We start from the raw sequence: 27,820 nt of genomic DNA, 5'->3' as shown, positions 1-27,820 counted from the left end.
TTATTTCAATAGACAGTTAAGTGCTAAGTTGAGAACCATGGAAGTGAAAAAGGCTATCTCAAAGAGCTGGAGTGTTTATATATGATTATTGGCTGTGCACAGATTTCAAGAAAGGGGATTTTACTGACATTTAAGACAGTTGAAGGAACTACCTAAGCACAGCCAGGTTTATATAAGCCCTGTGAAGAAACCCAGCACAGTGTTTGCAGCAGGCTGTGTATGTGCTTGAGGATGCTGGCTGACAAACATTTCTTCTACTGCCTTAGGCTGTCTTTGCCCATGTCCAATTTCTAACAGATGCCAGGGCAATCATTTGTGGAAACGCGCAATGAACAGAACCAGGAACCTCATCCAGGTGATGAATTGCATTTCTTTTCTTCTTTGACAATTTTTCAGATGTATCCATTTCCTAATGTGGATTTACCACATGGCAGTCTATGTACTCATTCAGAAATATTTAACAACGCAATTGAGGGGCAAGAAAAAATGTAAAAGGTTGGAGGTTACTGCTCAGACCACTGCTGTTTACATTTGTTCAGTTATATTCACAGAGGTTCACAATTTCCAGGCATGTTGTTATTGGTAAAAATAGCTTGGCAACGTGTTTGTTCTATAATTTCAACTAATAAGGAGAGTTCTTAAATCCCAAGGATGCCTGAAGGAGAGCTGATAGTAATAAAAATGTGTCAATTTACAGAATTTTAAAAATGTGAAAACTCAGACACACATAGAAATGAGGAATATGTTGGATTTCTGAGAAAATGCAGATTTTCAAATTGAAACATTGAAGAACTTAGTTACTGAAAAGATTGATCAACCCTGTAAAGATTTTTCTCAGCTTCTTTGACACATATTCTGATTAGTCTCTTAGAGTGAAGATGAGGGTTTAATATTCAGATTTTTAGAAAGACAGCTCAGAGATGAAAAGTAATTTTAGCTGTTGTGGGTAAATGCTCACATAATTCAGAATTTAATTCAAGGGACATGGAGCAAAATCAGAGATACATAGATATAGGTACACACTGTGGAAAGAAATATTTCAAAATGGTTTTATTATTAGCCTAAAACAGAGAATTATATTGTCCTCATTTGGATATGAAAGATAGTTTTGTAAAAAAAAAAAATCAGTTTTAATAGGCAAATTTTATTATCACTAAAAAACCTTTGAATTAGCTGTCAGTGGATACCATTTAGTTAAAGTATTTACATATTAAGGAAATAATTGCTTCTCTGCTTATGTAGCTACCATCTACAAATTCTAGGGATTTATTTGGGATTCTGAATAGATCCAACTACAATGGTATTGTTAAGGTTTCCTGCTTGCATATGCTAACTGATCCTCATCTTTAGAAGCTGATTCTGGGTCAGTATTATTGAATATAGACATTAAGGTCTTGGTTATGATATTTAACTTGTATTCTAGTGATATGTGAAAGGAATAAATTTTCCAGAATATTTGTAAGGAAAAGGACAAAGACTGCATGAGGAAAGGGGAAAGCCCATACCTGTAAAAATGGTTTTCTTCTTTGGTGGTTGGATAGGAACTAACTTGTCGTTAGGCAAACTGTTTTAAAGTGATTTTCGTTTGGGTTTCTTTTTGTCTGTTTGCTTTCTTGCTTGTTTCTCCTAACTGGATGAGATAGATTTGATTGTGGTGTCAGGTGATCTCTTGTTGAGTTTATACAAGATCTGTATAAGTGTCTGCAGGTGTCCCAGTGGAATTCAGAGTTGTACATCTCTCTGACATATGTCAGATTCCTCAAACATAAAGGAAAATACTTTGTTTCTTCCAGGAGAATTTTGACATTCTTTTCATATTTGGTCATTGTGAAATGCTTGTCAGGACTTTAAGTTTCATGAAATTATACCACACCTACCTTCCCACAGAGGTTATGTGAACCATAAACATTCTGCAATTCCTATGTTGTGGGTTATATCAAAATTCTCTTTATCATCAAGAATTGTATTTTATTATTTTTCTTCTCAGGATCTAGGAGACAAACAAGTGAAATATTTCTCTAAATTATTTGACACCTTATTATGTTCCATGCACTGAATTCAAAATATATTTTTCTACATTCTTTTGTTGTCAATTTTTTGTGTGCCTGGCTGCTTCTCTGGTGGAAAGATCAGCATTTCTATCTGTCATGTGCATCAAAATTGCAGCATTCTGCCTTGTTATCACTGTGCTGTTGGTTTCATCTGTCCTTTTTTTTTTTTTAATGGAGTCACCAGCAGCTATTGTTCACCTTCTTGCAAGAACGTCGATCAGATATCTCCTGAATTTTTCTGTTACATATTGCCAGACAAGCTCCTCAGTAGGTGTCTTGCTGGGAGTCTAACACCTATTCAGTAAGTTGATTGTCTACCAGATATTTTTTCCAGTCAGTCACAAAGGTTTTCTACATTCTCCTGGAGCTGTTTTCTCTGTGGTCCCTGCCAGTGCCTCCCAAAGTAATCTTTCAAGAAATATTAATCTTCTCTCACTGTACACAGAACTGCCCTTCAATCACATGAACATAACTTAGGCTGCATTTCTGCTGGCATGCACCACATGCACCCAGCATCTCTTTCAGCTGGCAAGAAAAGGGAAACCCAGCACTGACCAGAGCTGTTGTTCCTTCCTCATTCACACACATGGCACAGAACTGCTCCTCTAGAGACGTGATCATAGCTGCCCTCTGATCTACCTTTCCAGATGGGGATACTCCAAATTTCAACACAAGATTTCTCTACACTTTGTTTTCTGCCATTACAACACACTCCAGACACCTGATATGATCAATGACCCTCAAGGCTTAAGCTTTAAATTCTTCTAAGGGAAATGGTACACATATCTCTCTTAAGTAGGCTATTCAGAATCATAGAAACCCAGACCATGAAAAGAAACAAACCAAAACAAAGCTCACCAAATCCCTTCAATTCCAAGAGCAGTATTTGCAGGTGGGGTCTCAAAAAAAGCATTTTAGTTATTCACCCATGATAGTCATTAATTATGTCCTTTGCTGTTGAGAGACTCCACTGTAAGTCAAGTGATAACATCTGCTAAGACCTGATCATTCCATTTCCAGGTTTGTAATAAATAAGTAAACAGCAGCATCCTAATGCAGGATTTCTGACACATGGACCACCTAGGTTTATTTCTTTTTTGCCTTACACTGTCCCACTATAAGTTGGTTTACATATTAGTGAGTCTTTACATATTCTTGAGGTATTCTTTTTAATCCTTAGGCTTGTTTGAATTACTACTTACTCTGATATTTTGTATCTTTATAGTGATACAATAAAGATCAAAGCTTTAAAATATGGCCCATATTTTTTAACAAGGGTACAAGCAAACAATAAAGCAGGTAATAAGGAATATGCATACATCAACACCAGAAGGTCTGGGCTCTGATACAGTCACATCAAAGATGGCCCATCCCTTTTCTCTCAACAGGAAGGCAGCAATAAAGATACCCAGAATGGGAAAACAAAGCTGATGGGCAACAGCCTTGCCTAAGAAAAATGCAAAACTGAGGTCATAGTCATGCCATGACATCTTGACTCACAGGGATCATAAAATTGTTTGTCCAGACTGTAGTTTCTTATGCCTGATGAAAACAAACCTAAAAGGCATCCCAAGGACTCAGGAGCTTCTGTCCCCTGTCCTCTGTGTCACACACACCCATACACAGAGCCATGAACAGCCCTCACACACACATATCTTGGCGCTTGTGACTATGAGTGAATGTGTGAAACAGGAGTGAATGAGTACAAGTGACTGAAATCAGTTTCATTTTTTAAAAATACAAGCATCTTCTTTCACAGTCTTGAACTTTATAACACTGATTCTTATACTTTCAAGGCTGCCATTTATTAATGAGTTATGCCATGAGGATTTTCAGAATACTGACATGGAAAAGGCATTCCAATGCACCCACGGGTCTTCATGTCCTTGTGGGGAGGACTATCAGCTGCAGTGAAGGCAACAGTATGAGGTGGGACTAGAAGCTCTTTTTCTGCTCTCTGGTTTTGGGAAGTGTATTCCTTTCCCCCCACAAAACCAACTTCTCCTGCCTCTTTCCTGGGAACCCACAGATGAGGCAGCTCTGCTCTGTTTTAGCACTTTTCTAAGGAGATATAGTAAATCCACTAGCTGCTGCTGGATGGAAGCACAGTTGTCTTCTCAGCCCTCTGCCTCTCCTCAGCTGGGGCACAGGAGGCATGTACTAGCATTGCCCCAAGGAGAGAGAAAATCTGTCTGGCAGAGGCAGAACAGAGCACAGCTCATCTGGACTACACACGATAATGCAAAATATACATCTATATTATAATACTGCAGTATCTTTGTACTCCATCACTTTGACCCCTGTGGTAACATAGATATTTAGAAGGATAGTTTATCATACTGTTGATAATTACTCATCACTGCTATCATTGCTAGATGATTAAAAGGAATACATTTGTCTAGTTTATGTCCAAGATGAACATTCTCATATCCTGGGAGTCAGTGGTCCATTCATTCCTCCAAAAGCAGTGAACTGAGTGTTGAGTAATCTGTCCTTTGAAATGTGTAAAGAAGCTGTTAAGAGAGCACAAAATCTGTTTAGCCAGCAGTACCAGCTGGATGTCAGCCCGTCCAGGATATACTCTGCTCAGCTGACAGCTGTTACCAGACCCGCATGAGGGTTAGTCTCTAACTCTCTCATGTCTCATTCTGCCTGTCATCAACACCTTTGTTTTGCTCTGTATGAAGGAAGGAAAAAGATATAACATGGGGACAATGCAGCACCTGGTGGTACAGAGACAGGGATGATTTGCAGGGTGGCAGGTATTTAATATGATATGCACACTGTGTTAGACAAGCAGTAGGAAGTTCTTGTTATGCCATAAATTGCATCCTCGCCCCAAAGAGTAAATTACTTTCTGGTCATTCCATCTGTCAGTCCTCTTCCTCTCAGAATCTCAGAAGAAAGCTTTTTGTTTTCCTTTTTTTTTTTTTTCCCATTCTCTGTCTGTTGTAAGAGTCAGCCTTGTGACTGGTACGTGTCTTATGTGAAAACTGATTCAAACGTGTTTGTTGCTGCAGCAGGAGAAAGTCCTGGTGCCACAAGAGGGTAAGTGGCGATGGAGATTGGATAGCAGAGCATGCCAGCACAGGGCAACAATGGCTGGACAATGCACAAGGGGAAACATTACCAGGTGCCCCATCGGTATTCTGAGTGAGTACACTGGCATTTAAATTCCTCCCGTAGCAAGTGGGTGTTGAAGGGTAAAAGACCTTTAGTGTTGGAGAGCCAGAACGTTTTTTAAACATTCACATCTTTAAATCTTCTTTTTGGAAGTCAACATTAGATTTTACAGGTTTGATAATAAACATGCTTTACAAAACCCCAAATTTGCTCTTCAACTCAGATCAGGAATGTGAAAAGCCTACTATTTTGCTGTCAGCAAAAATCAGTGCCAGCCTTCAAAGGAACAAGTAGTAGCCTTCTTGTTGTTAGGTGATGATCTAAGGCAAGCCAAGCTTTCTAAAGAGAGATACAAGCTTTTGATAAACCAAATAACACAGCTGGTCTATAGACATGCTTTGGGACTCACAGAGATCTCCAGAGCAGAAGGGGTCAGACATGAACATGATCTTGGCTAGCCAAAAGCCTGTCGCTTCCCCCAGTCACATCCTTTGGTCTAGCTAAGGCTGTTTCCTCTCCCCGATCGGCCTGGCCGAGCACGGCCGGGGTGGGATCCCCGTCCCGGGTGGCTCAGCCCGGGACTGGAGGGCGCTGCGCTGCCGCCCCACGCGGTCTGGCCGCTGCGCCGTGCCCCGGGCGGTGAGCTCGCCCGCCGGGCTCAGCCGCCGCTGTGCTGAATGGAGGGCATCGTCCCGCGGCGCCCGTCCCCCAGCGCCCTCTCCTCCCGGGAAGGCAGCGGGGCGCCCGGCCCGGCCGTGTCACGGCGCCGCATCCTCGGTCACCCCTGACCGTGCGGCGCTCGCACGCAGCCCCGGCCCGCAGCGCCCGCGGGCGCCGGCGCCTCCCGGAGGCCGCCCGGGCTGCGGCGCTGACGGGGGCTCCGAGCCCCGAGCCCCGCCGCCCCCTCCCCTTCCCCGCTCCCGCCCGCCCCCGGGCCCTCCTCCCGTCACTGATTCGGCGCCGGAGCCCCGGGTGCCCGAGCCCCCCTCCCAGCCCCGGCCCCCGCCGCCGCCGCGGCTCCCGAGCTGTCAGTGCGCAGGCAGCGCCGCGGCCCCGCTCCGCACCGCGCTCCGCACCGCGCTCGGACCCAACGCCGCGGAGCCGCCGCCGCGGGGCGCAGCAGGTACCGTGCCGGGGGAGCCGCCGCCGCCGGGGCCGGCTGCACCTGCAGGCCGGGCGTGGAGAGGGGATCCCCCGCTCGGACAGGGGCGATGGGAGCGGGGCCGCGGGCGGGCCTGGCCCCGGCGGCTCCCCAGGGGCGGCCGCCGGTGCGGAGCGGAGGGACCGTCGGGGCTCTGGCTGCGGCCGCCGCGGTCCTGGAGAAGGGGGGTGCGCTCGGGACACCCTGCGGGGTCCCGGCCCTCGGGGCGGCGGGCAGGGCGCGGGCGGGCTGCGCTCCCTCCGTTCCCACCGAGCGGCTGGACAATAGCGGGAAATGCACGAGTTACCCTCCCTCACACCTAGCATCCCCAATATGAAATGGCTGTAGAGTTTATGTGGGAAAGGGTATAAGATTTTGGCCCCACTTGTCATGGAGACGAGGTAGGAAAACCTCCTAGGGACCCGCCATTGGGAAGAGCATCCTGGCAAATTCCCACAGGGACAGTTTCTCAGGTGAGAAATAGCAGTATTCCTGCATGGATCTCTGGTTTCTTGGTGGAACAAAGTCCCGAGGGTCTTTTCAAGAGTAGCATATACAACTGAGTCTGTAATGTACGATTTTATGTTAGATAATACAATTTAGTCCTCTGTGTACCTGGCCATCCCACTGTCGTCTCCTCAACCCACTCTGTAAGACCTCCCAGAGAAGTAGGTCAGTATCTCCAGATGATGTTTCTATTAGATGCTGGTGAGTTTCTGCCCTGCTGCCTGACTAGAAGGCAGCATTGTGACCCTTCCGTTTATGCACATTCTGAATGAGCCGAGCTTCAATTATTCATTCTGATGCTATTGCAACCTTCTGCAGTTTCTCTTCTCCAGGGACACGATGTGTAACAAGAGTTTGAAACACACCAGTGAGGCTGCAATCCTGTCTTGGCATATGGCAGCTGTTTCATTGTCTAGCCATTTTTAAGGGTTAGTTTGTAGCACTAGGAGGTATGTCAAGGAAGAATGAGGATTCCCAATAGAGCAGCATTACCCTGTGCATTCCTTCTGTTTCCCTCTAAAAAGCTGTAATTCAAAGTGCTGAATGGTTCATGGACTAGGCTCTGCACATGAGTTTGATATTTTCCATCTGAAAGAAGCAATGCCTTCAGAGGGCATTTGGTTGCCATTAATGGAAAACTTATGGCTTTGATAGAGAATTGGTTTAAATCTGACAATTTGTTGATGTTATAGACATTTGCTATTTTGTAGATGAAGAAACAGATGCAGAAATAAAATGCATTGGAACCTGAGATTTGGCGCCAAAACTCAGAACCCTGTTTGTTGTTATTTATGTTTTAGGTGTGATGTTGTTGTTATTTGTATTTTACTTGTGTAATTGTCTATCCATTGTGCTGTGCTCTCCATTCATAAACTGTGAACTATTCATATTTTCCAAATACAGAAGGCTGGGTGGGCCCACATTGGCAGCAGCTATACTTGTGAAAAAACAGGATAACTATCCTGTGACCTGTGGTCATGTAGTGCACGATAAGCTTTTATAGTCTCTATTTTAATAAAAGGTGTATTTCAGAAGAGCAGCAAGGCTGCCTGTTCATCACCAGCTCTTGGAAGACTTGTATAAAATAACCGGTAACCTAGATGAACACGGGCACACAGAGAAAAATGAAATGTCAGAGATGTAAAGAGACAAGATAGTTTGAACCTTCTGTTCAACCTATAAGCAGAGCACCCTGTAATACAAAGACTAAAAGAAAAAGAGGCCAGTGCTAGCAGAAAATGGACAGGCAGTGAGCCTCTGAGTGATCACTGTCATTGTGCCAGAATTTCACCCATTCTTATGGTTAGTTATAGGCAGAAAGCATTGAAATGAACTGATACTGGTAGTAACAGTAGATTTCTAAGGAGGTGAGTACCTCTAAGAATATAATATTTTCAGCTGAGAAATATCTCCCTCCAAGAGAATGAGTCAATCTCTGCATTGACTTCCAGGCAAAAGAATAGAGAAAAAAAATAGGGTTTAAAATTGCTATAGTCTTACAGATGCTGAAGTAAAATAACAGGGTTTTGTTATCAGCATCTGAGGTCAGATGTTAGGATTTGGTGGGTTTTACTCCTGAACTCATCCATGAAGCTACCTTTTTAAATCACCAAAGTATGAAGCATGCATTCTACTCCAAGGTGCCTAGTTAAAGAAAATAATGTTTCACTGAATTACAGTTTACTGACTAATCTATAGGGATGAGGTTCTTTGTACTGTCTTGGAAGACACATTAAGGCTTGGCAATTTGATAGTTCATCTTATAATATTTGAAATACTGGCTGTGATTTTCACCCAATAGAAATTAAAAGCCTCTTACTTCTTGTTTGGCACTCAGAAATTTAGTATGGATCCTGTTGACCATCAGAAGTAAAGTCAGAACTTCATTTTTCCTTTCAGCTTTTCTGTACCTTTTGCTTTGACCCTCTTCTAGATAAGGAAATTTGTGTTCAAATGAGATAAGCCAGTACTACACAAGTGCTGTGTGCTGCTGGTGGTCTGTGAATACCAAGTCTACCCCTGGGTTCTTGTCCCTGTAAAGCCTCTTTCTAGTTGCATGTTTCCTCCAGACAGGTTAGAGAACAAAGGAGGAATTCCTGCTGAATCTAATCAAAGGTCTGAGGTTTCCAGCAGAGGTAACACTGCCAGAATCAGATGATCACAGAGCAAGCAGTAAGTGACTACTCCAGGGGCTAATAATTGATTACTAGGGCCCCACTGGGAAACGGGGAAAATTTACAAAGCCCTATTTCTCCCTCTTTACCCTCCAGCTGGTTAATTTTCACCATGCATGTTTTCTGCTGTGCCGGGGCCGCAGCCATGGTGCCGGGAAAACTGTCCATATTGGGTTAAGGAATTTGGGGGCACTGTGGTAATGACTACTGGAACGAGAGTCAGGGCTAGACCAGAGAGTTAAGCCTCTGTTGTCAGGAGGAATACCACATCATCTTTATTCCAATGTACACAAAGGCTCACTGTCTGCGATGTGCCTGCTCGTGACTGTCGTGGCTGGCGTTTCAGCTCTGAGGAAAAGATCCTGCAGTCACTGGTCAAGAGCAGAAGCAAAGGAAATGTTCAGTCCATTGAAATCAACCAGCTGCCTTGGTGCTGCCCTTGAAGTGTATGCTGCTGTTGTAACTACAGTGAATGTAATAAATTAGGGCATTTCTATCATACTCCTAAATCTATGAAGAGAAATGGTCACATCTTTCCCAATTATTTTGTCAGTATTCCAGCGGGTTCTGACAGAATTGACTTCAGTTTACATATTAAAGGCTATTCGTAGAACAAGAGTGAGAGATTTGATTTCATTTGGGTTTTGGGTATTTTTAATGTAAAAGTTGAGATTCTTGACTATTGTTAGCACATTAATGCAAATATTTGTTTTGGTGAGGCATAGAACATAGCAGGTAAAGGAGGCTATAAACTGGGTAAACATGATTATCTGAACAGGCAGATCTTCTTTAAATATCAGAAGAGTCAGAGCTCATAATATGTAGGCTTTTAATATGTGCCAGTCCTTCAGAGAGGCCACAAGCTGCTCAACACTGACACAGTAGCTGCATTGGGGTGACCTGGATCTGCTTTTATTCAGTGTTTGCTTAAAGGACCTGGATGGTAAATAAGGAGTGGGTATATCACGTTTTCCAGGACATAAAACTGTGACACTTGAAATATGCAGGAGGAAAATACTAGAATTCAGAATTTTTCCAATAAATTGGAAGACCTTCTAGGAAAAGACCTGAATTGAATTCAGTAGGGATAAATACAAGGTACTACAATAAGGCAGAAATTACCAACAAAATAAGCACAAGGCAGAAGTAAATGACTAGGTTGCAACTCCACAGAAAAGAATATGTTATGATAGATCACAAGCTGAATATGAGTCAATGTCACGCTGTTGCAAATAAAGGCAAACATCTTGCTAGGATATGTAAAAGAAATGGAAGTCTGGAAGACATGAAGCAATCCTTTTGCTCTGAGGCCAAAGCCTCAGCTTGGGGGCCATGCAAAGTGTTGGTTCTTGCACTTTGAGACAGGTGCAATTCAATCAGAGGGAGTCCAGAGGAGGGTGGTAGGACTCATCACAGGTCAGAAAAATGTGACCTGCAAGATGATTTGAAATAACTGTAATTTTTAGACCTGAAATTTGACAGGGGAATATAACAGTCTTCAGATAAAAAATAGAGAAGGAAATGATCTTTTCTTCATGGTGGATGGAGCAGAAAGCAAGAAGCAGCAGAAAGTAAGATTATTTTAAACTACAAGAGTAATTTTCTAGGACCTAGGATAATAAAAACAGTTGGATATTTGATATAGGGAGGTTCTGAAGACATTTTAAGAACAGGTTAAACAATCATCTGTGAAGAATCAAATAAGGCTAGTGATCCTATAATGGGAAAGCACCTTGGACTGTTCAGTGTCTTAAGTTCTCATCTAGACCATTCTTCTAGCATTTGTAGATCATTTCCTGTGAATGAGATGAAAGAAGTCTGCTGGCCCTGTTCTGATATTTGTCTCATATCTAGCACAGCACCAAGACCACAGATCACCTCTTTCTGAAAAGAGCCTGAAAGAAGAGTAAGAGCTTTCTAGAAGACTCTTAGAAGAGGTATCTCTTTTTAGAAGAAAGGGGAAGGAATGAAACATTCTGATTTCCCAGGAGCAGATGCTTGATTCAGTTTATGAATGCTGAAAACAATGCTATGGAAGAAGAAAAATTAATCAGGATTAGCAGTTAGTAAAATTATCTGAACTGAAAATACAAACTCTTCTAGTATTTTATTCCTTGAATGAAAGGCTGTAGTCCAAAAATGGGTTTTAGAGGTAAAATGGAGTAAATAATGGAATTCAGAATAGGAATAAAGTAAATCATAGTCCTATGATTTATATTTTTAGGCATTTATCCGGGGAGATAATCTAGGTCTCGTAATACTCATGGTTTAACATATATTGTTTCATATAAATGGAACAGACAGTCCCCTGTGCATGGTGAAAAATCCTGGATCTCTGTGAGGAGACAGGTAAAAAGAAAAAAGAGAGCAATGATCAACACTTGGGGATGCTGAAGTGGTGGGCTGCACATAAGATCCTGAATAGAACACATTCTGACCAACCAAATAGTATTTTAATCCTCTAAAGGGACAGGGATTTTTCTCTCTCCTCAGGCTTTAGACCTTTTCACTCAGACAAAAAGAAAAGCTCTTAGAGAAGCTAAAGACTACTGGGAGCAGTGGAAGTGTTTTTATAGCAAGCAGGCAATAGGGAATTTTTTCTGTGAAAATAGGTACTCTCTAGGACTGAAAGACTGCAAAGCAACTGCTGGAAAGAATCTGTGTTGAATGAACAAGACAAGGAGAAAATGAAGAGCCAGGCTGCACTTTTTGTAGCCTGTTTTTGTGGAGCTGTTGCTCCGTGAACATATTAGCATAATCATCTCTTGTAATTTAAAGACTCTTACACTGGAATTATCCATAAATTGATAGAAATCCTGATTTTTTGTCTAGTCTAGGATACGTGAGCACAAACTGTGACACTACATAAGCTGTGATGGATTTTCCCCCTCCCCCCATCTTCCATTACTGCTGGAACACCTTGGGAAAAATAATTATATGCTTAGAAAGCCAGTCACTTGATGCCCCAGATATTTCAAAGTGAATTCATATCCCTTCCACCCAAGGACTGAGTAGTGCTTGACATCAGCTTATACTGCTTTGCCTGAGTTTATTTCATTATTCCTCTTCCCATCCTTGCTTTTACTGTCTTTGCTTCTCAGATGAGTGTATGAAACAGTCTTTATTTGAGAGACAGAAAGGGTATCCAAAAGAAGGCCTGCTGTGATCCAGTGCTAAAGGAACTTTAGCTTTGGAACAAGGTGGTTCTGGAAGAAGATCAAGCAAATATAGCTAATGTAAAAAAATCCTATTTTTACTATTAAGAGGAGACAACAAAGTGAAGGGGTTATTCTCCAGGAAACTTGTGAGGAAATCTGAGACAGACTGTGCAGAAAAATACTGAAGACGCTGGAGGGGGTTCTGCAGATGGTAAATGTTTCTCCTGGTGGAAAATGTTGATAATTATCTTGAAAAGGAGAGCTGTTAGACAAAAGTACCTACAAGGAAGGTAGGTGACTGAAAGAATTTGAATAGAGGAAGCACTGTCTTGAAATATGAACTGAATATGAATGTTTGGATTTAGGGTGCATGTCTGGAATTTCTCAGTGTGGCTGTAAGGAAATTGTGTAGGCTGTTGCAAATGGTCCTTCTTTCAGTATGAGCTGTGTATTTAATGCAAAGTAATGATATCCAAGCCTGCTTTAAATGAAGCATCTGCATAGCCAGGTTCAGAGCAGCCACATCCTTCATGTTTTTTATATTATGTCCAACTAGAGTCTAAAAGTCAGGTAAAACCTGCCAATGCATTGATGCAGTTGTTATTTCAGTATTTTAACAAAATTCTTTTCCTGTGAGCAAAATCAGAGGCATCAGCTTCAAGCTGTCAAAGGCAATTTTGCCTGGGAGGAACCTGGCTGGTCACGGAGATGAGCCTGGAATCTGTGAGCACTTGACAGGCACTGAGATCTTCCTCCCTGTGAATGAGGAGCTGATGAGTGAACAGCAGTGACCAGCAGTGCTTTTGGAGGGCAATGCCAAAGCCTTTTACCAGCAGCTCCCCGGAGCAGACAGAGTCTTACTGAAATAGTCACACAAACATTTCTGCTGCCATGATGAGAGGACTGATCTTTTTAAATACTGGAAGCAATATAAAGCTAGAAAGCAGATACTGGAAAAACATTGTAAAGGTGTGTGTGTATTGAGGGCATTGCTCAGGAATGCTTCTCTCTGTCCCTCTATCCAGGGACGTCGATTCTGTCTTGTAGGCGGCAGCACCTCTGTGTCAGATTGTCACAGAAAAGTCCAGGTTCAAAAACTTGTGAAGTGAAAGCTTGACTTATGCAGGGTGTTGGGGAGGAACTTCACAGTTCCCTGTTGAAAAAGATGACAAGCTGATTAAATCACTGGACCAAAATATACTAAATGTTTTAAAAGTGGAATCAGAAACTGTGGTTTTCCTGAAGATATCAAATATCAATTCACAGCTTTGGGTTGTCTAATTTGCAACAGCTATAGCATTCTGAGAAATAATTGCTAGTAAGATGGGTAAAAAATTGAAAGAACTCAGATTCCAGCTGTCTATAGATCTTCCTCACAAGGGATTTGGCAGGTAAGACAGAAAATGGGAACTACACCTTGCTGATTGTGAAGTGTCAGTATTAATAAGCATGACAATTACTAACCCTGATGATTTAGTTTGCTACATTTAATTGTCACTATAGGTTACTATATGTATTGAAGAATTTCTGTGTTCATCAAGAACTTCTGTTCCATACCAGGGGAAATCTCTGTCTCAAGGTGTCTCAACTGTCTGGTGACAAAAATGGGGGTAGTCCCAGGCTGTGATTATTCTTTAATTATTGTTTCTTGATCTGTCTACCAATTCCCTGTGTGCAAAAGCAACAGGATTATCGTGGATAATAGGAAGAAATACTTTCCTGTGAGGGTGATGAAGCAGTGGAACAGTTTGCCCAGAGAGGTTGTGAACGTCCAGCCTTGGAAGTGCTCAAGGCCAGGTTGGATGGGACTCTGGTCTAGTGGAATATGTCCCTACCCATGGCAGAGGGTTGGAACTAGATGATCTTTAAGTTCTCTTGCAATCCAAATCATTCTATGATGCTATGATCCAGTTGGACAGTTGGAGAACGAGACCAGAGAAAATATTAGCATATGTGGACTATGACTGACACCCCTTTTTCCCCACACAAAAGTTTTCATTCAGATCTGTGTCCTGACCCAGTAGGAGGAAGGGCAGAAATGCAGAAATGAAATGCCAGTGCAGAGATGAAAGATAAGTGGATCTTAATGCCTTTTATCACCTTCCTCATTGAACTAGAGCTCAGTGAATTTCCAAATTGAGATGTTGCTGCATGTTGACAATGTAGAGCAGCACTGCAGTGCAATTCAGCGTCTCTGAGTTTCTTTACAGTAATGAAACAGCAGGGCATGAAAAGAAATGAATGTGGATTTTTGGCTGAGTGTGATGGCAGATGTTAAAAGACAGTATGTTTTCCTGACTTACCTGTCAAGACACGCTAAAAAACTTGCAAAGAAAGCAGCATTCCTGTAGGAAACTGCCCCAGTACATTGAGAGTTTTTTCAGATAGATTTGCAAAGCCTACTGTCAGAAAACAGTAGTCAGTATAAAACATAGCATTAGAAGATGATTTATCAAGCAAAGTAAAACTAATCTCATCCTTTCTGACAGTTTTCTGTTAACTGCAGGTTGTCAGGATGGAGACCAGATTTATCCATCTTGTGAAAATTTTTGGACTGCTAAATCAGCTCATAGCAGACAGTGAATTCAGACTCAACGATGAAATAAAAATGATTTTTGTTGTCATGGCATGTAATCCCAACTGGCACAGCTATCCATTAATTCCCACAGGGGTCCACTGCTTCTCTCCACAGGTTTATCCTAACTTGAGGTTTGATGATTAACCAGCAAGAACCAGCATATTCCCTCTAGCTTTCACTCAGGTGGGTGATGTGGCAGGTCTTAGAGAAATGACTGGAGGACAACATTCCAGTGAGTGGGGGAAGGGTTTGAAAGCAACTTCTGCAGGTGCAGAGTTCCAGGAAAAAAATTATGATTATTTGCCCACTGAAGTGAGAAAGGGAGAGAAGGTGTGGCTATGCAGCTATAAAAGAAAACAGAAAAGAAAAATCTAAAACTTGGTTTTGTTTGATTAGGATCTTGCATTGCAATTAAATTAAAATCAGATATTCACTGATACAAAGTGCAGGAGCACAAACTCACAGAAGGAAAATTGAGGACGAAAAATCATTACAGAGAGGACAATGAACAAGCCTTGAGAGCACCCACAGGTTCCAGTATCTCTTGTAATATCACCACAATTTCCAGGACAACACTCTTCAACAGGAAGGTGTAACACAAAATTCCTGTAATGTCAATTGCTTTCCTATTTGCTACATCTTTGTGGAGCATGGGTCCCACAAGTTCATATTAGTTCCTGGACAAATAACCTACTATTAACAGTTGTTTTCATTCTCAGTGAGGAAATGAGAGAAGAACATGAAAGAATCACTGCAAGAATTTGCCCAGCTGATGGTGCCATAGTGTGCTGCTGGATGACTGGGAATGTGAATGAAAGTGGAAGGCAACAGGGAACAGGAAGGAAAGCCTGTACAGCCTGTGTTTAACTGGAATATTTACTCTCATCTTGATGACCTTTAATGTCTCTAAGTATTTGTTGCAACTAAGGATTTAAAGAAAATGGACAAATATAGCATTAACTCTGAGAATAGCCCAGGAACCTCCTCTTCTGGTGAGCGTGAGTGGAGGATGAAAATATTAATTCAGCTGCACTGAAGCAAACTGGTGCTTAGGTCCATAGAGGAAAGTGTGGTTCAAAACAAGTCACATATCTGCCTATCCTGTAGGTGTATTTACATAAGGTAAACACCTACTGATGTTCTCTGAACTGTTGCTGGACTTTCATTTCTTAGCAGAGGGAGGGGATATTTTCCTGAGAGCCTGAGTTTCCAGTGAAACCTTACTTCACTGGAAGGAGGTAGTGTAGAAAGGCTGCTAGAAAGAGCTATGATGTGTAACAATAAAGAAAGAATAACAATAACAGAAAGAATAAAGTTTTTAGAATTTGAGTTGATTCCAGAGTACTGATTCCAGTGTCATTCTGCCTACCTAGTGTTTCCACTTTGTCACTCACAGCTCAGTTTACCCAATTGAGTTTAAAGCAGAGATTTTTTTTTTTTTACTGTTCCCAAGGATTTGAACTATCCTGCCACTTCAGGAAAGCCTTAATAAGCTTGTGATCAGTGGGGCTGTCCAAACAGTTTTTCTTTCTGTATGAACCCTTTAAAGTCCCCATGCTTCTTGTGTTATTGGGGAAAATTATTTCTCTTTTTCCTTAAGAAACTTTTACTAAAAGAGAAAAATTACAGCAGTAGTCTGGGATGCTGAACCCATCTGTATTTTACTTAACTTCCCAGTTTTGTCTCCAACCTAGAAAAGTATTTGGTAAACACTTCTAAGTTTTCTTCCTCATGGTCTCTTAAGAGTCTCTCATTTGTATAGTCATTGCCTTCCTCTTCTCCTTTAGCACTGCTGTGCTACTAACTGGCTCTTGCTTGTTCATTCCAGTTCTGTCAGATGATTAAATCAAACCATTTTATTTCATAGAATCGTGTAATGGTTTGGGTTGGAAGGGACCCTGGAGATCATTCAGTTCCAACCCGCCCCCCATCATGGGCAGGGACACCTTACACTAGATCAGGTTGCTCCAAGCCCCATCCAGCCTGGCCTTGAACACTTCCAGGGATGAGACATCCACAAATCTCTGGGCATCCTGTTCCAGTGCTTAAAAGCCTTCACAGGAAAGATCTTTTTTCTAAATATCTAATCTAAACCTACCCTCTTTCAGTTTAAAGCTATTCCCCCTTGTCCTATCACTACATGCCCTCGTGACAAGTCTGTCTGCTTTCTTGTAGCCCTTTAGGTACTGGAAGGCTGCAGTAAGGTCACTCTGAGGCTAGCTCTTCTCTAAACTGAACACATCCAACTCTCTCAGCCAATCTTCATAGAAGAGGTGCTCCAGCTCTCTGGTTATCTTTGTAGCCCTCCTCTGGACTCACGCAAACATCTTTAATATCCACATCCATGACATTCATTTTAAGTATCTTAAGCCGGTTGAGAAGTTTAAAATAAAAACCCTGTGAATAATTCTTGTTCATTTTTAGAGACTAATTTCACATTGGAATAGCCTGAATTGCTTGTACTCAGCATTCTTTCTCATAAAGTGTCTGTCATCCCAGTAGGTCTGCTGCAGGTGGAGTTTCTGGCAGTGTCCTTTTGCTTCTTATGGTTTTACCATCACAGGCAAAAACACCCAGGACTTTTGTGGGAAAATCCTCCTGCTACATGGCTTCTAGCCCAGCCCCCTAGAACAAGGAAATTGCCCTCTACTCCATCCTCTGAGTCCTCTGAGTCCTCTCTCTCTAGAACTTGATTGCAGTGTGCAGTCTGCCTTTGGGGCCTTCCTCTCTCACTCTCTTAACTGAGATCTTTATGGTATTCACTGATAAATAGTCAGATAGTTTCTTTTGCCTGTCAAAACACCTCCTGATATTCCAGGCCAGACTCTTTATTAATCCTTTATGCCAGTGTGATCTGCCTCCTGGTGCAGCACTATGATTCCTGCTTGGATAGATGAAATGCTCCAGTATCACCTTATTCCACAGTCTCAGCATCTCTTGTGCACACCAAGAAAAAGAAATGAGCACATAAACCAGGTTAAAAAAGGAAATTATGTTTGGGGCTGAGAAAATAGATGGTTTAACTTTGGTATTACTGTAATTGTAGTGGAATCCATGTGAAAATTTCAACTGTTGAAATGGTCTCAGTGTTTTATGTCTAAAGGTAGTAGTGTTAAATAAAACACTGCACAGCAGCAGACTTTTGGTTTTCTCAAGATGTGGTTTCCAGTCTCCTCTGGCTTCTGCTTTCACAGGAGCTGTTTGTCACTGAACTCCTTCCCATCAATGGCCAGGTTTTTCACTGTTTATTGCTGGTGTAATTTCAATGATTGCTTATCCACTGCTGCTTTAACTGCATGTGAAAACAACTTTACAGAATTCAACACATTTTATGAACTACAGTTTAAACTCAAATGTTCTAGCAGTGTTTTCTGTTCTTCCACTTCTGTCCAGTGTTAGAGTACATTTCTTTGCTTTGAAGTTTTAATCCTGTTTTCTTGACTAGTGTGTTTGTGGTGGAGAGTTGGACTTGTGTAATGTGTTCATTTAGAAAAGCATGTAAAAAATTATTACATCTTAAAGCTTTAGTTTGCTGGAATAACTTCTTGCTCCCCCCTGGGATTTATTCAGCCATCTTCTCTACTAAAACACCATTTTGTCTAAATTAATATATTTTAAAATGTAATGGTAGCCAAAAAGGCAGATGCAGTGTATCACCCTGGTACTTCAAATGTATATGACAAATTTTCTTAAATGATGTTAAAGAAGAAAAATCCTAATGTCAGAACTATCATGTTTTCATTTTGGTCAGTGAATTTACATCATTTCACATAATATCATTTTAGCTTAACCAGAGTTGTTAGGACTTCAGTTGAAATAGCAAGTTCCATCATATTCTGAAATGCAGGGTAACAGTAGTGGCTTCTGCCCAAAAAGTCTCTCCATTTCCTTTTCCTGAGTATGGCTGGAGTTGAGGCACTCGAAAATAATTTTTGCCTCTCCACAGATTTTTGAGTACACAGAAGATGGTTTATTATGTTAAAGAACTCTCCCTTGACTCAGGGAAACATTTAAAATTAAGCACTTTCTATATTAATGCCATACATGTCTGTCATTCAAGGCATGACATATACTTTCTAAAAGACATCCTGAATGCTTCAGACAATGTTTTACCTCCCAGGGTTGTGCCATCACATTCACCAAAAGCCAAGAAAGGCCAGAGCCTTAAGTGAATCACTGATTTTGTTACTCATGTACTCTTACACAGATTTTGCTTTTGAGGATGTGCTACAATTATTTTCTCTTTGATGCTGGAAGAACTGAAGCATTTGCATCATTATCTGATGCTCTTAATCTGTGTTGGATGAGTGGAACAGACAGTATGTGGTATCTTGGGAAAAGAAATCTCACTAACTATAGTCCAAGAAAGATGTTCATTACACAGGCTTTCACTGATTCAAATAATTGAAATATTTGCAGCTGTCCTTAAATATTAGGGTGAGAGCTAGGGAGAACATGGCTTTGCTCTTGCAGCTTACAGGATTTAAAAAAACCTTTTAGTAACAGCTGAGCCAATTGTGCTGCTTCAATTTTGTTTCATATCTCATTATTCAGTGATATTCCTGGCAAAACTCCCACTGAAATTAAAGGACTCTTGCATAAGGTAGGACTAGGGAAACTGGATAATTAATATTTTGGTATAAAAAGAAAACCCTTGTGGGTTTCACAAGTAGGTCTGTCCTGCAAGTGTAGAAATGGGGTGACCTTTCTATTGTTGAATGTCCTTTTGTAGATCCACGTGTCTCAATAGAAGAGTAAAACTAATTGTCTTTTCACTGGTGGATTGATTCTGTTCCAGGACAGAAAAATCACCTCCAGCAAACTCAAAGCTATTAAAATTTCCTGGGTCGTGCAAATGGTGAATTCTGACTTTCTTTTCAAGAAAGTTTTGCAGCTCTTGTTCTGCTATGTGAGTCAGTGAGTCAGTACCACTTTAGCCCCTTCTTTTCAGGTCACTAATTTAATGCCAGTGTCTTTGAGAATTGTTTAGCTGCATCATGTGTTTTGTGCCTCCTATTCCAAATTAGTTTCTTGACTTCTTCTCTGTGTGCTGCTGTTCCTGCTGTTCCTGCCTAAAGTAAAATCTGTAGCCTACCTAGCTTATCAGTTGGGTTTGCTTAGCTTCTTCCATGCTTCTGTGGTGTTGGGACACTAAGGAATGGCAGGGTAGGGGACAAGGGCCCTGATTTGTGTGTAAATGTAATGAGAATAACACAGCTGCCACATACTGAAGACCTATTTTCCATCTCTAGTCTGGATATTTTATTTCACTCTTCAGTTTTAAAACTTGGATCACATCATGAACTCAGGGCTGGTGCCACAGTGTCCGCAGCCAGTTTCACATCCCTGGTGCTATCTCTTCTCTGCCAGAAGAAAACTATACCAGTAAAAGAGACTTGGGCACCATAAACAATTCTGGGGGCATTTTGGCAGCTTGATCTTTCAGAATTACTATGAGAATACTCAAGCCCAAAAGCTGTCACGAGTTGCCTCTGTTTATAGAACCCCTTCAGCAGGATGTGTCTTCCTAATGATTGGCAAATTATTCTTAGACTGGTATAGTTTGAGAGGCAGTTATTAGATACTTTCCACATTATTTTTAAAAGAACCTAAATAGTGCTGAAAGTGGTGAGTGGGAGCTGTCAAGGAAACAACTTGCTAATGGAAGCACAGCATAATTAACTGCTTTATTTAAATTACTTGCTTTTGGAAAGAGCTGATAAATAAGGGGCAGCAGCAGAGGGTCTTTGCAACTGTACTGAGTTATCCAATGTTTAATAAGGGACCTTATTACAGAGAAATTAAAATAGAAACAATAGAAATTCAAATAGAAACAAGGATAGTGGTCATTTGAAGGCTCATAAGGTCAGATTCACTACACACTTTATTAAACTTGGTCTGTTTTGTCTTTCTGTGCTTTTTTTGGCCAGCAGCGATGTCCTTTCAGTATCCCCCCTGACTCCTGGATATGCTGAACAAAGCCTGGAGCCCAGGCAGCATTTCAGAGAAGCAGGCTTGTTGCTAAAAAGCCATATCCTTTCCTGTCATTTGTTGTCTCAAGAGCACACAGCCATGTCACAGTCATCTTGGTTCTCCATGCAGCCACACCATGGTGATCACTGGAATAACAATGAATGAGTATGAATCTGGAGCATCTAATAGCCCTTAAAAGTTTGCCTTTAGGGCTTGGTATTCTAAGCTGGAATGAGCCTGCCATGCTGGAGGTAGCACTCTGCAAAAATAATACTGCTGAACCAGCTGCTGGGCTCACAAGTGTGACAGTTTGGGATTTAGTTCTTAGTGAGATATTAGGGTCTACTGGTATTGTTTAAATGGCAGCAGTAGCCAAATGCTGTACAGACATGAAAAGAAAGACAGCCATTTCCCTGAGGAACACAGAAACTACAAAGTAAGCTAAAATAAAGACAGCATGGAAGCAGATGTGTGACACTTAGGTATGGATTGTTTCATTGAATATGCTTCAATTTGCTGGAGGGAAAATAGTCTGTCTGTTAGACCTGCTGTTAGCTGGTTAATTCCATGTAAGTGCCATGGCTAGGGTTATTAGGGAGTGAATTTTAAATGCAAGGAGTAGTAGCTATGGGATTCAGTTACAGACTCAGGAATCATGACTTAGGAAGTCTCTAGTCCAAGTTCCTGCTGAAAGCAGGGCCAACACTGAGTGCAGACTGGGTTGCTCACAGCTTAATCCAGTCTTGTTTGTAAACTTCCAAGGATGGAGATCTTGCAATCTCTTTGGGCAAACTGTTATATTCTTAGTTGCCTCATCATGGAATTATTTTGCTTATATCTGGTCTGACTCTTCCCCTTCAGATTTAATGATCATTGTCTGTTACTCTTCCACCATGCTCACCAGTGCAGTACCTCGCACTGTCTGGAGCCACTAAAGGCAGTGAAAGGCTGCTACTAGGTCCCCCCAAAGTTTTCTCTTTTCCATGCTAAACAAGCCCAGTTCAATCAGCCTCTCCTTGTTGGGCAGGTGCTTCAGACCTCAACCATCTTGGCTGCCCTCTTCTGGAATCACTCAAGTGCCAACTGAAGAGGAATAATCACAGTCTGTGGTTCCTGGCAGTGTTCTGTTCTGCACCCCAGAGTGTTGTAAGTCTTTAGTACCTGCAGGGCACAGCACTATCTCAGGTACAAATTACTGTTCTCCTGAAGCCCTAGATCCTTTTCAGATCCTTTTCAGACAGAATTCCAACCAGTCATCCATCTGTACCAGCAAACAGGCTAGTCCATCCAGGTACAGTATTTTGCATTTATCATCACTGAATTTCTTTTCAGTCCATCCCACCAGTCTGTCTGGGTCCCTCTGAATAGCAGCTGTACCTCCAAGTATGTTGGTCAACCATCTGTTTTGGTGTCATCTGCAGACTGATCAGTGGGCATTCTCTCTGCTTCTCAGGACATTGATAAATAATATTGAAACATCTGAAATTAAACATTAAACACTAGTTCTCAAGCCTGATAATCCAGTCAGTTTTTCACTTATTAAGTAGTCCACTTATCTAACATCAAAATTTGGACAGAGGAATGCTCTAGGAGACTGAAACAAAAGCCTTGCTAAAATGCAGGTGACATCCACTGATCTCTTCCCACAAGACAGCAATCAGTTTGATTAGTCTATACTCAATTAAATAACGTGGGCTAAATTGCATGTCCTTTGACTAAAAATATGTTCTAAGAAGGACACTCCATGATTTTCCCAGGGACCAAAGTGAGGGCCTAACTTGTTGACCACCCTGTAGTTTTGCAGGTAGTGTCACTTGTCCTTTCTGAGTATGGGTGTCACATTTGCCTATCTCCAGTCACCAGGGACCTCCTCTGATCTCCCATCACCTTTCAAAGATGATAGAGAGTGGCCTCAAATTGACATCACACAGCTCTCTCAGCAACCTTCATTGCAGCCCGTGGAGGCCTGAAGGAGCAGGCTAGGTCAGGAAAAACATTCTGAATTCAGGGGCATGGAGGAGCATTCTGAGATGTCGCAGGCAGAATGGAAGCTTCAGATAAAGTTTATTAGAGAAGCCCTCCCTTCACGAACAGAAGCCACAAGGTACAGAAAGGACTCCCTTTCTAAATCCTTTCTGAGAGAGGAACCAAGCTACAGCTGGACACAATCTCAGCCCCAGACTTAGTCAATGGTTTATATCTAAAGAGTTACACAGGTTCAATTGAGCTTTTATGCACCTTCATCCTGCAGAATTAAGGATGGCAAACCAGATATATTTCTATAAATAAAATTATGTATTTATTTTAATTTATTACAATAATGATTAGAGGGAAAAAAACTTAATCAGAATTATTTCCTGCACAGTATGGATTGCTATGACTAGTGATTTAGTGCACTGTTTTTGAAGCAATTATATTAAGCGATTATATTCAAGGTAGCAGAATAATTGTTAAGCAGAGATTGATGTTACTTACCTACACCAACAACTGGGAAAATCTGTGTCGTTCAGCCTCAAGGAATAACCTTGAGAAGTGTCCCCACTGAAGGGAAGGATCTTCACACACCTTAGGGAGGTATGCTAGAAATCTTTGCTGTGCTAAAGTGAGACTGGCCTTTTATAGTATAAAGTGATTGACTTTAATATGCGTTCAAAACAGGCATTTTTAAGATTATGTGTTCTCAGGCTTACTCAGCAAAATATGCTTTCTGCTGAAAAATGTGTTGGCAGCTTTTTAGTTCCTTCTCTTCAACTTCCAAATCAGGACCTGCACATCCTTGCTGCTCCCAGCCTTGATCAGGGAGCCTCAGTCTTGCGTGTCCTTGTGGTGGGGGTGGGAGTTTGGTCAAGCTGGTCTCAGCATTCTTCAGCGCTAAGAACAGCAGAGTTATCCTTGCTCAGTGTTATCACTCAGTTATCCTTGCTCACTGTTTTCACTGATCAGCAGCCCGTCCTTGCTCCACTGAACAGCAAACTCTCCTTGCTCAGCCCTTCACTGACAAACTTACAAGCCTGCTTAGGCTGAGAGCCCTGCTACAGATGTCTGTGAGAGAAGTGATCAAAGGTAAAACTGGGACATGGACAGATGTTTCTTTTAGTCTTTGCTAGTGTGCCATTTTCGTGTAATTGAGAATCTAATTTATTCTTGGGTTCTTATGTATTAAAGCTGCACCTCAGATTTCAGTTTTATTCTCAAGTGTGAGAGAGCAGGGTTCGAGCTGAATTCCTTCTGGTGAGTGATTCTAGGTATCACATCTTGCCAAGTAGGATCCCATTGTCACCTCACAGTCTGTGTTCATTCTGTGTGCTTTACTTCTATTACTAGGCCATCTCAGATGATTCAAATATTTACCCCTTTATCCTTTTTAATGCAGAATTTGTCTTCAACCCTCCCCCACCAATGAGTTGCATGTTTTGCTTCTGTTCTGCTGCTCTGTGAATTCATTGTTTGCAGGCTGGCAAGGCACCAGTTTTGGTGTGACAGATGGAGCAGACTGCAAACCAGGCAGTTGCCTCCTAGCCTGAATGATATTTTAATAAGCACCAAGAGGTGACAGAAAGAGAAGCTTCTCACTGGAATGACTGGCAGTTTTGTTTCCAGCCTGAAAGCACTAATAGATAATTTTTGGCCTCAATCCAAAAAAAAAATTTAGCAGAAAATCCTATTAGCTCCTAACTTTTATAGGGGTCAAAGAAGTTTTTATGTCTAGTCCGTTATCCATTTAGGGAGTTGTTTCCCTATTTTTGGTATTTCAGTTCTCTCTCAGAAATTGTACACTTTAGGAGAGTTTCCTTTTACTTACCATTTTGTTTTCCTTCTTTTTTTTATTACTTGAGCAATTTTCTCCATTGTCTTCCTTCCCTAAATATTCCTTCTTCTTCATATTTCTTTATACTTTCCACAGACTCATGTTGGAATAATGGGATCTAACAGCTTACTTGGCTTCCAGCTTCCACATCCTGTGAAACAACTACTGCACTGCGAGGCAATGGCATCTGCATGGGAATCTCTAGAGCATATGTCCTCTTCTCCCTGCCCTCCAGCTGTGTCCCCATTGTATAATACAGGGTTTGTGTAGGGCTTTGTTTCATCCTTGGTCTTATGAATAAAAAAAGGCACAACAAAAGGGAGCTCTGGCAAATCCCCAGCAGGCTCTGAGATCCCTCTGCAATGTGAGCAACATGGTGTTTTGCAGTCAAGCTGTAGGATAGTCAGGCTTTCAAAGGAGAAGATGCTTTTTCTTTCCACAAGAACAGGTTAAAAATGGTCCAGCTCTCACTACGAAAATATAAAAGTGGTGCTGGGATCTGAACTATGGTGTGGTCCCATACACTGCTCAAAGAACACACTGGAAATTTCTCAATATTTGGACATGGATCTTCATGTTTATTTAGCAATATTCAAGTCTGGATTTCAACTCATTTGTGAGCTGTAAATTAATGCTATTCCTGCTAAAATATGTTTCTTTTTTCTTCCAGATACAATGATGACACTGAACGTTCAGATCATCTTTGGCCTCCTTTGCTGCATGATTTTTCTTCCTACAGATGGCTTCCCAGCAGACACCAGTACTGAATTTCGCTCTGCCTTCTCTGTGGCCAGAACCAGCAGCATGGAAGGAAGCTCTGAGATGGTGATTACCTTTGACAAAGTATATGTGAATATTGGCAATGATTTTGACCCCAAGACTGGACTGTTCCGCTGCCGGATCCCAGGAGCCTACTACTTTTCCTTCACCGTTGGGAAATACCCAAAGAAAAACTTGTCTGTCATGCTGATGAGAAACAAGAATGAGGTGCAGGTAATTGTGTATGATGAACATCACCGCAAGGAGCGCAAGGTGGCCAGCCAGAGTGCCATGCTGCAGCTTGACTACGGGGACACAGTGTGGCTGCGTTTACACGGAGATCCCAAGTACGCTCTTTACAGCAATGTGGGGCCCTATACAACTTTCAATGGCTACCTGATCTATCCAGACACTTCTGCCTTCTTCCAGAATGCTCTTGACTCTCAAGAGCTCGGGCCACACCCTCACACAATTCAGCAGCTCCCCAGAGAGCAGAATGAAGCCTCACAGCGACGCGTGTTGTCTGACCAGCCAAAGAGGGTACAAGACCCTCGCTCTGCGTTTTCTGTTGCCCGCTCACAAAGTCTCCTGGGGACAGATGAGAAGCAAACCCAGCACGAGCCAATCACATTTGATACAGAGTTCGTGAATATTGGAAAAGATTTCAATGCCTCCACTGGCATCTTCACGTGCCGTATACCTGGTGCATACTATTTCTCCTTCACCATTGGCAAAATGCCCTTTAAGACTATGTCAGTGAAGCTGATGAAGAACCACAATGAGGTGCAGGCCATGATCTATGATGACAACCACTCCAAGCGGCGGGAGATGCAGAGCCAGAGCATCATGCTGCCTCTGCAATACGGGGACACCGTTTGGCTCTACAGCCATCAGCATGATGGCTACGGTGCCTACAGCAACCACGGCAAGTACATCACCTTCACAGGCTTCCTCATCTATTCAGAGGCTCAGCCAAAGTGGCTGCCAGGTGCCAGCTCACCTCAAGAGTCAAACAATTAAATGCAGATGTGAAAGGAGCATAAGAAGAGCCAAGGTGCCATGAACTTGGGTATAGCTTCTCTGAATATCATCCTCTACTTTGAGCATGCTGTCATGTGTCCAGTGCTTTCCTTATGCTGCACGCTTGTGCCCTGTCTGCAGGGCCACTGCTGTGTGTGCCATTCATCCATAGAGAGGCCTTTCAGGTTGTAGCTGTGTGTCCCGTGTTGGTGTTTGATTTAACATAAAGCATGAGGTAGTTTTGGGGCAGGGGGGGCACTGTAGTGAGATGCTGAGGATCAGAGAACTACTGCAGTCATGTTACTGAAGATCTCCAGCATCCAGAGAGCAAAGGGCGTGGTGGCTTTCCTTGTTTATCCAGGGAGGGAATAAATGTAATGAAAATGAATGTAATAAAAATACAAAATATGAGAATGTTCTCAGTTTGGAAGTTTTGCTGCTTTGTGAGACTTGTGTGCTTGAGGTACCAGCCAGTACAGAGCTCAGGTGAGAGAGATGCATGGAGACTGTGTGAGCTGATGATATGTTACTGAGCCAGTCTGTCTGTGTACACTCTTAAATCATTTGTGTGTGTGTGAACGGTTGGTACCTCTTATGGTTTTATTGCAAGTTTGACAGTGGTTTGTGCTTTTCTTTATCTGATGTAGATGAAGTCAAGAAGCTGCAGTTGAGAATCTCAGCTTCCATTTAATGTAAAGAATACATTTAAAAACAAACAAACAAAAGCAGGCTTCTTGTAGTGAAAGATAAGGGCTCAAATCTGTGAATGGACCATGCTCTGAAAGCCCAGAAGCAAGGTAAGAAGAATAAGAAATGTGTTTTTAAATCTGTAAAGATTTGGATCAGGAGCAGGCTCGTAACACCAAGTGTGAGTAGTACCACACAGCAGTGGCACTGCTGACTGCAGGGGCGATACCTTCCCCAGGAATGGGCCCCTTGAACACAGGGGTGCTGCTAGCCCACCACATGGTGCACTGAAAGCCTCCTGCAGGCAGGTCAGAGGGAGGAGGAGGTTTTCAGCATCCATGTTCCAGAGGTTTCGTATGTGCCGAGTTCCAGCGAGAGTTTTCCCTGTGGAGAGGCTGCTGTGGCTGTGGAGGACGCTGCTGTGTTCCTACTGCCTGACAAACAGAGGGGCGGGCGCCCGGCGGGATCTGCTGAGGAGGCAGAGGGAGCACAGGAGGCTTCATCGTAGCGCCACTGGTGCTGTTTCAGTTGAGCTAAACCCTGGTTTGTACCCCAGAAATACATAAACTGCAACAGTGCATCATCTTAAGCATCTACAAAGCTTCATGACATCACTTCAGTGTACTTTATAATCCGTTCAACAGGCAGCAATGCTCTAAAACTGCTCCTAACAAAATCCTGAGTTCAAAGCAGTGTGTTGGCATCTGAGTCACAAGCCAGCCCACTCAGCCTTTTTCCATATATCCCTATGGCTCGGGCTGTACATTCTCCAACAAGACAGTATTTTCATGCACTAGTGCCATCTCAGCTCAGCTTTTTGATGATACTCTGCTCAAAATTG

General features: G+C 42.2%; 1 protein-coding gene across 2 annotated transcripts; it reads left to right on the top strand.

Moving 5' to 3' along the window:
• The first annotated feature begins 282 nt into the window (after window positions 1–282).
• C1QTNF4 (C1q and TNF related 4) lies at window positions 283–26,711 on the top strand. Of its 2 annotated transcripts, none has more exons than XM_058026240.1 (2): window positions 283–355; window positions 25,184–26,711. In XM_058026240.1, the coding sequence occupies exons 1-2, from the start codon at window positions 298–300 to the stop codon at window positions 26,290–26,292; spliced, it is 1,167 nt and encodes a 388-aa protein (XP_057882223.1). In that variant the 5' UTR covers window positions 283–297; the 3' UTR covers window positions 26,293–26,711. The 2 variants fall into 2 exon arrangements, with proteins under 2 accessions (XP_057882223.1, XP_057882224.1); XM_058026241.1 differs by lacking the exon at window positions 283–355 and adding an exon at window positions 6,201–6,297.
• Window positions 26,712–27,820: the final 1,109 nt, after the last annotated feature.

This window comes from Melospiza georgiana, chromosome 6 (assembly GCF_028018845.1).
Source record: "Melospiza georgiana isolate bMelGeo1 chromosome 6, bMelGeo1.pri, whole genome shotgun sequence".
NCBI classification, from domain to species: Eukaryota; Metazoa; Chordata; class Aves; order Passeriformes; family Passerellidae; genus Melospiza; species Melospiza georgiana.
Note: the sequence above shows the minus strand (reverse complement) of the source record. Positions and strands in the feature narration are given on the sequence as shown.

Bases quoted from the DNA above. Each gene is read 5' to 3' on its own strand.
- C1QTNF4 (XM_058026240.1), top strand. From the start codon at position 298: ATGCCAGGGCAATCATTTGTGGAAACGCGCAATGAACAGAACCAGGAA. The intron at 356-25,183 runs GTGATGAATTGC...TTTTTCTTCCAG, and splicing joins GAACCAGGAACCTCATCCAG to ATACAATGATGACACTGAAC.